The following is a 17,488-nucleotide window of genomic DNA, read 5'->3' as shown; positions in this document are numbered from 1 at the left end:
CTATTTACAATAGCCAGGACATGGAAACAACCTAAGTGTCCATTGACAGATGAATGGATAAAGAAGATGTGGCACATATATACAATGGAATATTACTCAGCCATAAAAAGAAATGAAATTGAGTTATTTGTAGTGAGGTGGATGGACCTAGAGTCTGTCATACAGAGTGAAGTAAGTCAGAAAGAGGAAAACAAATACCATATGTTAACACATATATATGGAATTAAAAAAAAAGGTCATTAAAAAGCTAGGGGCAAGACGGGAATAAAGACGCAGACCTACTAGAGAATGGACTTGAGGACACGGGGAGGGGGAAGGGTAAGGTGGAAAAAAGTGAGAGAGTGGCATGGACATGTATACACTACCAAACGTAAAATAGATAGCTAGTGGGAAGCAGCCGCATAGCACAGGGAGATCAGCTCGGTGCTTTGTGACCACCTAGAGGAGTGGGATAGGGAGGGTGGGAGGGAGGGAGATGCAAGAGGGAAGAGATATGGGTACATATGCATATGCATAACTGACTCACTTTGTTATAAAGCAGAAACTAACACACTATTGTAAAGCAATTATACTCCAATAAAGATGTAAAAAAAAAAAAACATTGTCAGTTTTATAAAGTCAATTTCATCTGAAATGAATTCACGTCCGAAGTTTTATTTCATTGTTCTTTCTCAACATTAGATGTTTTCAAATGTGCATTAGTTATTTATTACTGCATAACAAATTACTACAACACTTTATGACTTAAAAAGCCACGTTGATTATCTCACAGTTTCTGAGTCAGGAATCTGGGTATAGCTTAACTGGGTCCTCTGCTTCAGAGTCTCTTACAGGCTGCAGTCAAGGTACTGACTGGGCTGTGGTCCTCTCAAGGCCTGCCTGGGGCAGGATCCATTTCAAGTTCATGTGACTGTTGGCATAATTCATTTCTTTGTGGGCCATTGAGCCGAGGCCTTCAATTCTTTGCTGGCTGTTGACTGAAGACCATCCTCAATTCCATGTCATGTGGGTCCCTGCAACATGGCAGGTTGCTTCATCAAAGTGTACAAGCCAAGAAATCAAGAGTCAGCTTGAAGACGGAAGTTACAGACTTTATGACCTAATCAAGGAAGTGACATCCTACCATTTGTGTGGCATTGTGGTCATTAGCCATTAGATCCAACCAATACTCAAGAGAAGGTGATTTCACAAGTGTGTCAACACCAGGAGGCAAGGATCATTGGGCGTCATCTTAGAGGCTCCTACTACAAAGTGTGTTTGAAACTTGTTTGCAGACTTACTTAAAGTGAAAGGTGTTTTGGTTTTGTTTTCATTTCTTTCTCTTCTCACCCCAACTCCCCACACCCTGCTTCTTCCTGTCTAGAAGTTTTGTAGTTATCTTTCCTGCCCCACCCCCAGGCCCCATCCCATAGTAGTCATGGGATATCATAGATTATTCTCAAACCACAGATGATTTAAGTCAATCTGTGGTCTCAGATGTGGCATATATACTAAAACTGGAATGATACAGAGATGATTAGCATGGCCCCTGTGCAAGGATGACATGCAAAGTTATGGAACATTTCATATTTAAAAGAAGAAGAAAGAGGGGGAAGGGGAGGGGCGGGGAAGAGGAGGAGGAGAAGCAGGAGGAAAAGATTTGCGGTCTCAGGACTGTGTCCATCCTCCAGTCTCTCTGGTGGACAATAGTTTAGAAGCCATAGCCCTAGGCAGCAAAGAGCAGTAGGTATTTTTCAAGACCCAAGAGGACCCACCCTGGCACCTAACCTTGAAAGTGAGCGTGGCTCTGGTCTCCCATCCCATGTGGGATATCTAGTCTCTGCTATCATATCCCCACTCTCTTAATAGCCCATTTTCAGGCCCAGAACCCAACAAGGCCACGCCTACAGCCTTGCATTCTGCATTCTCATTCTGTGTCTTCTCCATGGGGATATTTATCTTGATTTTGAGTCCAGCTATACTATTAATTTATTTTATTTTTATATGTTATCCACACTAGATCTTTTTTTGCTTTTTTGAACATGAAGTTTGCATCAATGTGAAAATACTGAACCATTGCTACCCAAAATCTCCTCAGCCTACCATCTCTACACCTTATAAAACAGCAAGATCTCCACAATTGAAGAAAGTTGTAGAGAATAACCATAAAAAGACAAAAGGAAAGGAAAAGGAGGGGAAAGAAGAGGAGAGGGAAAGAAGGCAATAGAAAGGTAAGGAAAAAGAAAAGAAGCGGTTACCCTGTTGCTTTTAATTAAATTGAAAGAGTGGGAGAAAAGACTTTCTCCTGGAAAAAATGCATTGAAAACCCCCTTTCCCCTTGGCTTCCTTTCATCAGGCCTTCATTTCACTTTTTACTTTTGCTAAAGATAGCTGAGAAGACAGAGGCATTGGGAGAGTTTGTGGCAATCTAATGTGTTTTATTTTAAAATATTTCAATATCTTTTATTGAATGTTGCAGTGTACTGAAAAAATTGAAAAGAAAACTTCATACACAAAGAACAGGAAGAGGCAAAGAAAAAAGATTGAATATGTCAGTAAAAGAAACCTGTCAAAAGCCCAAGTGGTCTTAGTCCCGCCACTGAATTCTGTATTTGGGTCCTGAAGGGAATGGCCTTGTTTGGCTTGCGGACCAGCTGCTGATGGGCCATGTCATGTTGCATCAATGAACCAGGAAAGAGGCTACAAGCTTGGGTATAAGGGAGAGAGGAGTCACTGAGGCAAAGTGCTGTTTCACTGGGAGGAGAGATTAGTCCCCCCAGACCTGGCAGGGCTTCCTATCCGACCTTTGCTTGTGAGGCTGCCACTGTGAGGGTTTTAAAGGCTTTGTTCAAAGATAAATTCTCTCTTAAGTTTCAGAACAGACAAACCAGGATTCAGTGTGCTCAGATACAACGAAAACAAAAAGAATGTTTTCTTACGGGCATCTAGTTTTTATTTTATTAGGAAGTTTGGACGATATTCTGTGATAACTAAGAACACAAAAGGAAAAAAAGAAAAGAAAACCATGCATGAGGACAGGTAAAAACGGAGCAAATATGGAGCTGAATGGCAGTCAATTGGATGTATTCATATCCATAAAACCAAACATTAGGAATCATTATTGTGTTCAGTTGAGTTTACTAATTTGCACAGTTACTCAGGTGCTGGGCTGAATACATATTTTTTCCATTAGATGTTTCCTATTAGTTTGGAAACTTTGCAGATGGGAAGACTTGAGGTACAAAAGAAAGCCAGGAAGAGAGTCCAGGACCATAGAACGGAGGAAAAACAAGCAGAATGGGAAGGAGGGAAGTCTTACCAACAGAATGGGAACCAGCAGCACCTGCAGACCAGCCCACCTGGCAGCGGCATTGCTTCCGGCAGCAGCTCTCCTCCTGGCAGCAGCCCTTCCGCAGCCGCAGCTACACGGGCTGCAGCTCCAGGTGCGGCGATGGCGGCAGACCGCGGGGACGCTGCAGCAGCTCCCAGGGCAGCCGTAGCAGCAGGGGCCGCAGCTGGGGCCGCAGCCGACCCGGGAGCGTCTGCACGGGGCGCAGCTGCCGCCACCCCAGCCGAGGCAGCCACCGCACCTTCCACAGCCACAGCTGCCCACGGCGTCGGGAGAGAGGCCTCGGGGGAGGTGAGGAGGGAGACCCAGGAGGGAGGGAGGTCTGATGCCGCCTTCTACGAAGCCCTTATAAACCATCTTGGGAGAAGGGAGAGGGAGCAACCCAGGACTCCTGACCAGTGGTCACTCCCTCGTTGCTGCCATTGCAGTTTCCAAATGGGGTTGTCTGGGGTTATTCCTTGTTTACATTCTTATGGACTATATTTGACCCAATACATTTGCTAATTTTACCTTTTCTCTTTAAAGTCATTTTAGAAACAAACCAAGAGATGCTAACATGTTGGAAGGGATCTTCATTTTCACAGAAACACAGTTGAATCTTTGAGATTTTGAATTAAGAAGGCACTTGATTACTACCAGCTCCTGTTCTGTTTCTCCTCAATGGTTTTCTCTCCAAATATTCAGTTGAAATCACCCTGCTTTAACAGAAACTTCGAGATGCAGATGAGTAAATATGAATATACAAATTGAACAAGCCATTCTCTTTCAAAATTTTCCCATTTGTTACTACTGTGTGCCTTCCACCTCATTAAATTGGCCATTTTAGTTCTTGTGAAGTTACATGTTCACGGCTATATTTCCAAAATTTTTGGAATGAAATGCAAATAAAAATTTTTTTTTTATTTTTTTTTTATTTATTTTTGGCTGTGTTGGGTCTTCGTTTCTGTGCGTGGGCTTTCTCCAGTTGCGGCGAGTGGGGGCCACTCCTCATCGCAGTGCGCGGGCCTCTCACTGTCGCGGCCTCTCCTGTTGCGGAGCACAGGCTCCAGACACGCAGGCTCAGTAGTTGTGGCCCACGGGCCCAGCTGCTCCGCGGCATGTGGGATCCTCCCAGACCAGGGCTCGAACCCGTTGTTCCCTGCACCGGCAGGCAGACTCTCAGCCACTGCGCCACCAGGGAAGCCCGCAAATAAAATTTTTAAATGAAATGACCCTCTTTTCTTTTTTAACCTCCGAAGTTGTCTATTGAAAGCCTGGATCCAGTGCTCTCCTCTCTCACCCTGCAATCCTTCCCTTAGCGCTCACATCCACACCCATGGTTTCCACTTCCACATGTGTGTGCCTGGACTCGTTCCTTCAGTGTGCACGTCCAGCTTGGAATCTTCTCCAGACTCCGAACTTAGCCAACTCGCACTCTACCTTCTCCCTGCGGGTATCTCAGAGGCACTTCCAGTGTCGATTGCCCCAGACTCAAGTCCTAATCTTCCCTGCCCACCCCCCACAAAAAAGTAAATTTCTCCACTGTTCCTTACCCATCAAATTGGCAATCTATTTCAAAAGTCATCTTTGAATCCTTCCTTTCTCTCAGCCCATATCTAGTCTCTCACCAAATTCTGTTGATTCTGCCTCTTTAAAAGCTCGCACACCTATTCACATATCTCTGCTCCACTGTGCCGCTCACCCCTGTACAAGCACCCCCTGAGCAGCTGAAATGCTCTTTGGTCCGCATACCACAGAAATGGTTTGGGATCATTGATAACACCACAGTCAGCCCTGGGGACGACACAGCATTTCCTCTCACTCAAATTCCTGAAGAACAATCTTACCAGATTGGCAAAATGGGTTCTGAACAGCAAGCCTGTTGCAAATGAAGCTTGGGGGAAAGTCAGCCACCAAATATCCCCACCAAGGTCTCTGAACTCTCAGTGATGTCTAGAGATGCTCCTACACCAGCTTGTGTGATGAATAGCCCACTTGCACTTTCATTTTTCCTACCTTATATTTTTACAGCCTCCATGTTGGTCACCAACCCTCAGATCTCACCAGGATCCACAACTACATGCTTTACCTCATAGCCACAGACTCCTTTTTTTCCCAACTTCCCCTACATCTCTGGCCTCTGCCCCCGCACTCTTCAGGGTAACTGCCCTGCTGTCAGAATCCCCTAAGTCAGGCTACTTAGCAAAGTGTTTCTCTCAGACATCAACTGATGTCGTATCATCGAAGACAAAATTAGTTCCTCATCCAAAGCTAAACATACCAAGAACTACATCATCAAAATTCAGACTCATCGGAGGATGTATTTGTTTTTAAAATAATCATTACAGCCTGGGTGTGAGAAGACAAATCACAATGGTATGCTTCAAATGAAGAGGTAAAGAATAAAAGCTTCTAGTCTCAGCAGTTCCCACTGGCCACAAAGCATGATCAGGGCATCTGGCCTTGGCGGTGGACTTTGACTCTGTTGCCATTTTCACATCCCCATCTCCCAACGTCACTTTATTGCAAACTCTTTGAGGTCAGAGATTATACCTTAAACTTCACTGTACTGACCCCCTTGGAAGCTCACAGACCACCTGGCCTAGGGGCTGTCCAATGATGGGTATGGTCTGCAGAACCCCGGACAGCCCCCACACACAGTAATGTTCCCTGGGCAGTGAGGGATGATAGAGAAGTCTGCCCATCCCTGTTGACAGCCTGGTTCCCAGCATGCTTCCCTAGAACTTTTAGGCGTTTTCAAATTGCATTGGAATATAGTTTTATGAAAAAATTAACAAAACTGAAAATGTGATGAAGACAAAGGTATCTAAAAGGGAAGTAATAAGAGATGATGGATTCTTCCATGTAAATCAAGCCAAATAGCAACAGGGAAATGGTCATGTGTCTTCCCTCTCCTGTCCACAGAGTCGGTATATAAGGGCCTCCCCCAGCAGAAGGCAGCATCAGACCTCCCTCCCCTCCTGTGTCTCCTTCCTCATCTCTCTCGCATCCTCCCTACTTGACACCGTGGGCAGCTGTGGCTGTGTAAGGTGCGGTGGCTGCCTCGGCTGGGGTGGCGGCAGCTGCGCCCCGTGCAGACGCTCCCGGGTCGGCTGCGGCCCCTGCTGCTACGGCTGCCCTGGGAGCTGCTGCAGCGTCCCCGCGGTCTGCCGCCATCGCCGCACCTGGAGCTGCAGCCCGTGTAGCTGCGGCTGCGGAAGGGCCGCTGCCAGCACGAGAGCTGCTGCCGGAAGCAAAGCTGCTGCCAGGTGGGCCAGCTCAGCTGCTGGCAGCATTTGCTGGGATTGGGTTTGTCTGTTGGCAAGTCTTTCCTCCAGCACCCCCCCTCTCCTTCTGTGACCTGGAAGTCACTCCTGTGCACTCAAGGGTTGTAATCTCTGCCACATCACAAATTGATAATTTCAAAAGACCCTGCTATTGAGGTGAATAATAACTGTGCAAACAAGACAGCCCAGCCGCTGGAGACAATTCACATATTGAACAAACTTGAAAATCGAATCATAGTTACTTTTTTGCTTTTCTGAAATTCTTTTACACAACTTCAACGCCCGCGCTTGTTTTCACTGTGCCCGTACATTACGTGCCATTTCTTCCATATTCTGCCCAGCAGTGCTGTACTGCTAAAAATGAAATCTTAAATAGAATAATGCACCATACATTGATGGCTAAAGTTTTTTTTTTTTTTTTTTTTACTTTTATTAATTGTCTTGCTATGAAAGGACCTTCTGTGGTCTCTAAATTCAGGAAAGCTAAATAAAGAAACTCTTGTTGGGAAGGATTTCCCCAGTTGTAAGATTCTTTTCTTTTACGATCATAGTTGCACTGATGCGTTATGGAACAATCACAAGCAGGTCTCAGAGCAGCCTGATTTACCCACATTCCGTCTCCTCATCTCATTGTGACACTTATTTCTTTGAAGTCAATGGGAATGTTATTATTCTTTCCAAAAATTCCTACATCTCACCTTGGTTTGAAAGAACATGAACCCAGCTTGAGTTGTTGCCACTCCAGAATAACAGCTGGCGTTTTACCCCAAATCAGCCTACCCCATCCCTGAAAAGGATATATATATATTTTTTAATCAGTCATCAATTTTATACACATCAGTGTATACATGTCAATCCCAATCGCCCAATTCAGCACACCACCATCCCCACCCCACCGCGGTTTTCCCCCCTTGGTGTCCATACGTTTGTTCTCTACATCTGTGTCTCAACTTCTGCCCTGCAAACCGGTTCATCTGTACCATTTTTCTAGGTTCCACATACATGCGTTAATATACGATATTTGTTTTTCTCTTTCTGACTTACTTCACTCTGTATGACAGTCTCTAGATCCATCCACGTCTCAACAAATGACTCAATTTCGTTCTGAAAAGGATATTCTTAAGACAAATGTAATACATTTCCAAATCTGCCTTAAATCTTTTCTTTTCAAATCTCAGTTGGATGTATATGGCCTCTGACACAAAATGCTTATCACAGAGAGTGATTTTTGTAAGAGGCCATGACCATGATGGCCTCTGGCTCCTACATAGCAATGGCTCGGTGCCAGGATGTGTTGCGATGGATAGGGAAGAGATGTATGCAGGTGCTATCAAAGTTCACTGACCCAAGGTTAGGCCTGCACCTGAAGATTTAGGTCCTAATTTCTTTGTTTTTACTCTGGTACTACTCTTAGAAATGGTGAAAATGTTTTAATTCTGCATTTGCCAGTTTCTGAGAGAGATTCTCCATCCCATTCTTATGAGAAGAACAAATAAATGAGCAAGACAGATCTAAGATGTTGATCAAGGCCCCCCCCCACCTCTATTTATGCACATTAATGTGCAAGAGGATGAAGATTTTTGAAATTTCTGTGTGATATGGGGATAAGGATTACAATGACTCTTAGCCAAGCAATGCCAGGAATATACCATGATTACCTGACTGTCAAGACCCAGGAAAATTCTCCTTGTGTGTAACTAAGTGAATGCAAGTCTAACATAGAGAGAAAACGTCTACAAAATTGAAGGATTCAATTACTATACTTAGTAGTTTTAGAAACTGGGAAGAATTCATCTGCAGACTTGTGCCATCTCCTACATTTTTAGAAACTTAATCATTTACCTTTAAACAAGAGACTTTCTCAACAATTCAGAGCAAAGGATGGCCTCTGGCCTATTTTCTTTAGAAGGACTCCAGGTATAGAAAATCCGTGTCCTCCACTGTTGGTCCATCCCAATGCACCCTCACCCTGGTACTTCACATCTTCCAGAGGTACAACTGGAATCTTCCCTGCTTTCATGTTTCCCCTGGTCCACTGTAGACCTAGACGAGAGTCTGTTCATCATAACTCTTTATAGACTTGAGGACAGTCTTCAGTCTTTTTTTTTCCCCAATAAGCAACAGCCTCAAATGTTTAACCTTCAGTAGAGTTAGAATACATTAGTCTATCTCAAAGTGTAGCCCCTGGAGCCAGCAGCATTGGCATCCTGGGAACTTGTTAGAAATGCAAATTCTCAGAGAGTCTGGAGGTGAAGCCAGTAATCTGTGTTCTAACAAGTCCTCCAGGTGATTCTGATGCATGCTTGAATTTGACACCTTTGGACTGTATCAGTATAGGAGAAGAAGCTTTTTTCCATTTAGATTTAGAGAACCATCTCATTATAATAGGCGTCTAGTTAACTATTTCTATTTCATTTTTCCAGTGAAGTTTTTTTTTAATAGAGAAGATAATCTTTGGAAACTAAGGCTAGATGAAGAGTTCTTAGATTTGACACCAAAAACATGAACAGTAAAATAAAAAATTGACAAATTGGACTGCATCAAAATTAAAAATGTTTGCTCTGTTAAAGACCTTGTTGAGAGGATGAGAAGACAAGCTATAGACTTGGAGAAAATATTTATATATACCACATATCCGGGAAAGGACTTATATCTAGAATACATGAATAACTCTCAAAACTCCACAGTTAGAAAGCAAGCAACCAATTAGAAAATGGGCGAACAACTACTGAGCCTGCGCGTCTGGAGCCTGTGCTCCGCAACAGGAGAGGCCGCGACAGTGAGAGGCCCGCGCACCGCGATGAAGAGCGGCCCCCACTCGCCGCAACTGGAGAAAGCCCTCGCACAGAAACGAAGACCCAACACAGCCAAAAATAAATAAATAAATAAATAAATAAATTTATAAAAAAAAAAAAAAGAAAATGGGCGAAAGTCGTGAACAGACAATTCACTGAAGAGGATATACAGATGGCAAATAAGCACATGGAAAGGTGTTCTACATCATTAGCCATTAAAGAATGCAAATTAAAACCACAATGAGATATCACTATATACCTACCAGAATGACCAAAATAAAAAATAGTGACAACCCAAAAGTTGGCAAGGATGCAGAGAAACTGAGTCACTCATACACTGTTAGCAAGAATAAAAAATGGTAAGGCATTCTGGAAAAGTATATGGCAATTTCTTACAAAACGAAATATGTGTTTACAATACAGTTTAGCAATTGTACTCTCAGACATTTATCCCAGAGAAATGAAAACTTAATGTTCACAAAAAACCTATACATAAATGCTTATGGCGGCTTTATTCATAATAGCCCCAAACTGGAACAGCTCAGAAGTCTTTCAACAGGTGAAGGGTTAAACAAGCTATGGTATATCCATCCCTGGAATACCGCTCAGTCATAAAAAAGGAACAAACTACTGCTACATGCAAAATGTGGATGACCTCAATGGAATGCTGCTGAGGGAAAAGCCCAGCTCAACAGGATACGTAGTGTATAATTCCATGTGTATAACATTCTTGCCATACCAAAAGTACTGAGATGGAGAACAGGTTAGTGGTTACTAGGGGTTAGAGAGGAAGAGAGGGAAGGGAGTGAATGTGACTGGAAAAGGGTGACGGGAGGGGTCCTGGTGACAGACAGTTGTGTCTTCACTGTGGTGGTCACACACGTCTGCACATGCAATAAAATTGCATAGAGGTAAGTACACGCAAATGAGTGCCTGTAAAACTGGTGAAATCCGAACGCAATGTAATGTCAGTTTCTCAGCTGTGATTCTGTACTACAGCTATGCAGGATGTTACTATTGGGAGAAACTGAGTGAAGGGTGTGCAGGACCTCTCTGCATTATTTCTTACAAGTGCATGTGAATCTACAACTATCACCAAATAAAAAGCTTAAAAAAAAATAAGCTGCAAAGAACATGTCTAGATCAAAGTGGCACCTAGGCTGAGACCCCCAAAGCCCTGCTTTCCAGCTCTTCTCTGGCGACTCCATTTGCTCATTCTCAGTCTAGACTGTGAAGATCATGATCCTCCCACACTTCCTCCTGTGTCTGGATTGTCCCACCTTCACCATGTATACTGGGTGAATTCCTCTTTCAACAACATCCAATTCTTTCTCCAGTACCACCAACCCCGCTACTAGCCACTGTCTCTTTTCTGAGCTACAGGTGTAATCTCCCAATTACTCTCCACGCTTCACCCTTATCCCTGATGAATTCCCTTTTCCACACAGCAGCTAGAGTTTGGACCACATCATGCCCGAGCTGACAACCCACCAACGGCTTCCCTTCATGCTCTGGGTTTGTCTTAATCTCTTACCCCAGCCCACAAGGCTCTACATGATTGATCCTCCCCTTCCCTTCATCAGCCCCACCCACCAGCCACACTTGCCTTCTTTCCATTTCTCAAATACATAAAGCATGTTCCAACTTGCACACTTTTGCCCTAGCTGCTTTCTATGCCTGGAAAAAAGTTTTCCAAATCTTTGCACAATTGATTCCTGCTTAACTTTCAGGTCTAAAATTAAATCTCACCTCTGTAGAGTGATCTTTTCTGATCACTCACTCTGAAGTAGCCCTTAGGGTATGGTGTTTGTAAACACCAGAATTTTGCTTCTCCGCTGGCCCTTATTTATTGTTTTTCTCTCTCCCTCCTTGAGAGTTGAGTCCTACCTGCCTATCAGTGCTGTGTGCCTGGTGCCCGCAACAGTGCCAGGTACACCCTCAGTAAACACCCACTCAGAGAAAGAAAGGGAGCTCTGGAGGCTGTCTCTGACCAGCTGTCCTCCTCCCCATCATTCACAGAGTCAATTACTCCCTTACCTGTGCGAGCAGCTGCCTTTTACATGATCTCACTGGTACATCAACACAATCACGCACGTGCTTGTTTACAAGACCTTGCAGTTCTAGAGGACAGGAGCCACATGTTTTGGTTTTGAATTCCCAGGTCCTTTCACAGTATGAGGCATCAATTAATATTTGATGAATGAAGGACCATCCTCTTTCCAGGGGATGACACCAGGTGGTCACGTCCCCAGGAATCCATTTAAAGCCATTTACAAGGCCAGCGAGGATGGGTATTGAACAGTGTCTCACGTGAGGTATAAGGGTCAGACACTGACGACCTGACACTTCCCTTCTCATTAAAGCACGTAATTCAGCCATGTCCTTAAGCTTCTGGCCAAAGACATTCTTCACAGAAAACTCACAAAATAAAGGAGCAAAGCTGAAAACCAAAAGCACAATTGCATCTTCTAGAAAGATTTTAAACTGGAATGCTTTTTAAAAAGGTACCTCATCTAAAACAGCAGGGAAAGGAAAGCCCCATAATAGTCATACAACAAATTTCATTCAAAATTAAATCAGTGATTTTCATAAGGGATGCCCAAGTGACCTTGCTTCTGGGAGGTCACCAGAGCAGATAATGGAAACTCAGAGAATAAAGTCATCTTAAAAGCAAGTATTCCTTTTTTAAACCCATAAGATCATGCTAATGCCCTTTTAGAAAGACATTAAGATGATCTCCCAATTCATCTAGAGTTTTCGTTTTTATTGTGGTTTTTGTTGCTTGTTACAAAAAAGTGTAGTAATTAGATAGAAGCAAAACTGAGCTACCAAAAAAAAAAAAAAAAATATATATATATATATATAGGCCCCATAGTTGGACAATAAAAAGAAAACCTTTGGAATGAGGTACCTAAAATGTCTAATCTATGTGGATTCTTCTTAACACCCTCCGTCTAAGTGTCTCAACAGGCCAGAAACTCAGCTTCCAGAGAGAAGACTTACCCCCCGGTGCTTCCCACCAGCTCCACACTTGCAGACCGAGCTTCACCCAGCTCCACCTAGCCCCAGGGGCAGGGCCGCGGCTCAGTTCCATCACCAGCCTCTTCATCCTGGGGTAAAAAGACTTGCCATCAGAACCAAGGCAAGACCAAAGAGATATGCCTAATTTCCTGGGACCCAAGATCTTCAAAATGACTTTTGACTATTTTTCAAGGAGAGTATTCGTGGATATTCTTTTCCCTTTGAGCTATTCTGACACAGGACGGAATAAAGAAATTAGAAACTAAGAGCCACTGAAAGGAACAAAAAAGGGGTGTCTGGGACACATCACTAACCCACCAGGAGCCAGCAGAGAGGACCAAAATCTTCATCAAACACTTCTCAACGAGACCATAGGATATGGGGCTGAGTATTTTTACCCAGAAATCACCAGCTCTGTAATTGTTCGTAAGACTCTGGGAATAGAGGGTGGGAGGCTATAATTACCACTGGTGCCTCTACGATGCCTTTTAAACTTGAGGTCAGAAAAGAACCTGAGTGTTGTAAGACTGATGGGCTAGTATGGTCAGGAGGCTGTGAGAGATGGAAGATGTACATTGACTGGGGAGTTCAAATAGGTAATAGAAGGGATAACATAAAGTAAGACCTTAAGGGCAGGTGACCAGTATCACTATTTGTCTTTTTGATAATACAGGAATTGGTGCCTTGGAACAAGTGTTGAGTGGGCATGGCAGGCAGAGCCATCTGGTTTTGTCTGTATCACAGTGCAGCTGTCTGCCTGTCAATAAGTCACTAAACCTCTCTAAACAGCCATTGCTTCCCTTGTAAGCATTGGGCTCAGGCTCTCCCAAGGGTCCGCCCAGCTCTTAATTCTTCAGTGAGTTTAATGATAATACAGAATGATCCATTTTAACTAAACATTCTTCTCTAGATATATGCTCATAAAGGGAATTACTGATTTATCTAAAGAGGGCAGAAGTTACTTTTATTTCATCTGGATTGATGGTTTCATTTTTTTTAACTTAATGTATACAACTATGTAATTGTGAAATGATTTCAGTCAAATTTACTTATATGATGAGAGGTTAAGCAGATGATGCTAGAATTGTAATTTAAGCATATAGACCCAAATTTTATTCTTAAAAGTTAGACCAGACCTAAAAGAAATTTAGACTCTGAACAAGAAAAAACTTGAAAACAAAACCCACGATGATAATAATGAAGGTATAATAATAGTCACCACTTACGGAGGGCATACATACATCAATCTAACTTAATTCCGATGATAATCCTGAAAGACCAATATCACGATCTACATTTTACAAAGGGAAAAACTAACGTTCAGGGAAATTAAATAAGCTACCAAAGGTGCAAGGCTTTCTGAGGTGTGGAGCTGGAATTTCGATCCAGATTTGCGAGTTTTTATAGCCCACGTTCTCAGTTACTGCACTGCCAACACCAGCAGGGTCACAGAAACAGTGGGTTGCTCGATAAACTAAGGCAAATGGTGGGGTAGGGGGACCAGATGCCTCCATATATTTTAGCAGTAACTACCAGCACTGTTCATTCTCTCTGGATAAGGACAATCAATTTATCAGGAAATATTTGAGGCCAGCTAAATTCTTTCTTGATTTGAGCTGTCAGTGCTCTATCACATTAAAAGCAGCAAAGAAACATACAGATATCAGGTTCTTTCCAAGCCGAGGACAGGACGATTTTCCCTTTGTACCTTAGCTAGTCCATCCCTTGCTTTTCTCACTGCCACTTGTAGCTTTTCGCGTCCCATGCCACCTCAACCCAAACGTGACCCGGTAAAAGTTGTCAGATTCTTTCATCACAGACACAACCCACCTGGTGTCTTCATCCATGTTATCAGAGCATCTTATATGAAATCTGAGAATACTCGTCAATAAAGTGCTGAAACAATCAGTTATGGCCAGACTGCTTATCACATCACTTGAGCAAGTGGATAATATTTGGTAAGTGGCTGATGGCAAAAGCCATTCCAGGGGCTTCCCTGGTGGCGCAGTGGTTGAGTCTGCCTACCAATGCAGGGGACAAGGGTTCGAGCCCTGGTCTGGGAAGATCCCACATGCCGCGGAGCAACTGGGCCTGTGAGCCACAACTACTGAGCCTGCGCGTCTGGAGCCTGTGCTCCGCAACGAGAGGCCGCGATAGTGAGTGGCCCGCACACCGCGATGAAGAGTGGCCCCTGCTCGCCGCAACTAGAGAAAGCCCTCGCACAGAAACGAAGACCCAACACAGCCAAAAATAAATTAATTTTAAAAATTTAAAAAATAAAAGAAAAAAAATTAAAAAAAAAAAAAAGGCCATTCCAGGAAGGGAAGCAGTGGAACCGCCAGCCACATCATCATTGGGAAATGAGTCACAGGGACCCATTTCATCACCCCTGGGAAATGAGTCAAAGGAATTCAATTTAGGATGACATATGTATTTAGTTCACTTGTTGAACTGCTCCAAAAAAATAAAGAATGAGAGCCTACTACTTGCTAGCACTGGTTTGGTGCTATGGATACAGAGGAAGTCCCTATAGTCCAGTTAGGGGAGATTAAATATTTGAATGACTTACCCATGCATACAGTTTTATTTTATTTTTGCATTTTTAATTGTGATATCATTCACATACCCTAGTACATTTTTCCTTTTTAAAGTGTACAATTCAGGACTTCCTTAGTGGCGCAGTGGTTAAGAATCCACCTGCCAATACAGGGGACACGGGTTCGAGCCCTGGTCTGCGAAGATCCCACATGCCGTGGCACAACCAAGTCCATGCGCCACAACTACTGAGCCTGCGCTCTAGAGCCCGCGAGCCACAACTACTGAAAGCCCGCGCGCCTAGAGCCAGTGCTCCACAAGAGAAGCCAGTGCTCCACAAGAGAAGCCACTGCAATAAGAAGCCCGCGCACCGCAACGAAGAGCAGCCCCCGCTCGCCACAACTAGAAAAAGCCCATGCGCAGCAACGAAGACCCAACACAGCCAAAAAAATTAATTTAAAAAACTTTTTTAAAAGTGTACAGATCAATGTTTAGGATATTCACAAAATTCACTATTTTAGAACATTTTTATAACCCCCGAAAGAAACACTGTGCCCATTATCAGTCATTTGCTATTCCTCCATCCCCACAAGCCCTGGAAACCACTCTTCTACTTTCTGTCTCAATGGATTTGCCTGTTTTGAACATTCCATATAAATGGAATCATATATATGTGGTCTTTTGTATCTGGCTTATTTCACTCAGCATGTTTTCAAGGTTCATCCATGTTACAGAATGAATCAGTACTTCATTCCTTTCTATGGCTGAAAATTGTTCCATTGTATGGTAATACCGTATTTTATTTATCCATTTACCAGTTGATGGACATTTGGGTTGTTTCCACTTTTTGTCTATTATGAATAACGCTGCAATGGACATTTCGTGTACAACTTTTTGTGTAGACATATGTTTTTATTTCTCTTGGGTATATACCTAGAAGTGGAATTGCTGAATCATATGGTAACTCTATGCTGAACTTCTTGAGGAACTGCCAAACTGTTTTCCAAAGCAACTGCATCATTTCAAATTCACACCAGCAATGCATGAGGGTTCCAACTACATCCTCGTTAACGCTCGTTGTGTCTTTTTTATTATAGCCAACCCAATAGGTGTAAAGTGATATCTCACTGTGGTTTTGATTTGTATATTGCTAATGACTAATGATGTTGAACATTTTTTATGTGCTTATTGGCCATTTGTATATTTTTTTTGAATAGAAAAATGTCTACTCAGATCCTTTGTGCATTTTTCAGTTGGGTCATTTGTCTTTTTGTTGTTTAGTTAAGAGTTGCTCCAAACAGTTAAAAGTACAGAAAGGAATGTATTACACTTATGTTACTCCGAGTTTGAAATACATGTTTAAAACTCATTATTATATGGGCATAATATTTTGTCTTGCAATTTAAATAATTTTTTATGAATATTTAGAAAATTAGGTTCTATCCAGTTATAATAAAAAAGGAAAATATAAGAAGTGCTAAAAGCTCTACCAACTCTTAAACAGACAGCAATAAAAATGTGCCAAATAGGGTGGGAGGGAGACGCAAGAGGGAGGGGATATGGGGATATATGTATACGTATAGCTGATTCACTTTGTTATACAACAGAAAGTAACACAACATTGTAAAGCAATTATACTCCAATAAAGAAGTTTAAAAAAAGAAAAAAAAGTGCCAAATAAATTTAATTTTATTATACAAAAATAATTTCTCTATTTTATATATTAAGTCACTATTAATCTCTTCATTTGTAGACTGGCCACATGACTTTTTCCAGGGATAAGAAAAATTATCAATGGTTGCAAGATGTCCATCAATAATTGATTACTGTCTTCATCTAATTTGAACCACAAACTGTTGTTCAAATTCAGTAACACTTTATCTCAAGATTCCAAGACAAATGTCATGTGTGTCTATTATATTTCATACCATTAAAATGCCTCATCAGAGATGTGACAATTCCTTTCTAAGAAGATAGAACATCTTCCTCCCATATAATTTTCAACCTTCTAATACTTGAGATATTGTCCTATCTTGGAATCTTAGCAGAAATAATTTCAAAGTTTTAAGATGGTACTTTTTTCTCAATCATCTCAAATAGGGTTAATACCTGTATTTTAGTCTATAGATAGTTCTTAATTACCCAAAATGGTTTGAGTTTTTCTGCATCATGTCTGCTAGCCACCTCCTGGCTCCCAAGTGAGTCCAGATAAGATATAAGGCAGGGGCTGCCCACTGGGGTGAACAGGGAGATTCTTTTCAGGGTCCAGTCAGATGGGAGAGAGGTGGCCCCAAGATTTCTTAGAGATGCACTAAACCAAGGACAACACATTTGGATGGAAGCCAAGATCAAAGCCAAGAAAGAATGCATCGTGTGCCCAACTAAAAGTGGACAGAAAGCCCCTCTCTCACTAGAATAAGTTCCAGGAAGACCGGGGTCTTACTTTTCGTCTACTTCCGTGTGTAGCACAATGTAGGCACATTGTGGATAAACAGTATTTGCTAAATGAATGAATGAACGTCAAGTTAGGAGCCTGGAGTTTG

The 17,488-nt window shown here is 42.6% G+C and overlaps 1 protein-coding gene across 1 annotated transcript in view; it reads right to left on the bottom strand.

Annotated features, from left to right (window-relative positions):
* Positions 1-3,685, bottom strand: part of SCYGR5 (small cysteine and glycine repeat containing 5) — a gene marked incomplete at its 5' end in the record, with an annotated part of 46,374 nt that extends 42,689 nt beyond the window's left edge. The window contains one exon of the mRNA XM_082464724.1: positions 3,157-3,685. Coding sequence (XP_082320850.1) covers positions 3,157-3,685 — 529 coding nt within the window. The remainder of the gene's footprint in view (positions 1-3,156) is intronic.
* Between the last annotated feature and the right edge of the window lie 13,803 nt (positions 3,686-17,488).

The sequence above is a fragment of the Balaenoptera physalus genome, assembly GCF_965194825.1.
Source record: "Balaenoptera physalus genome assembly, chromosome: 6".
In the NCBI taxonomy this organism is placed as follows: Eukaryota; Metazoa; Chordata; class Mammalia; order Artiodactyla; family Balaenopteridae; genus Balaenoptera; species Balaenoptera physalus.
Note: the sequence above shows the minus strand (reverse complement) of the source record. Positions and strands in the feature narration are given on the sequence as shown.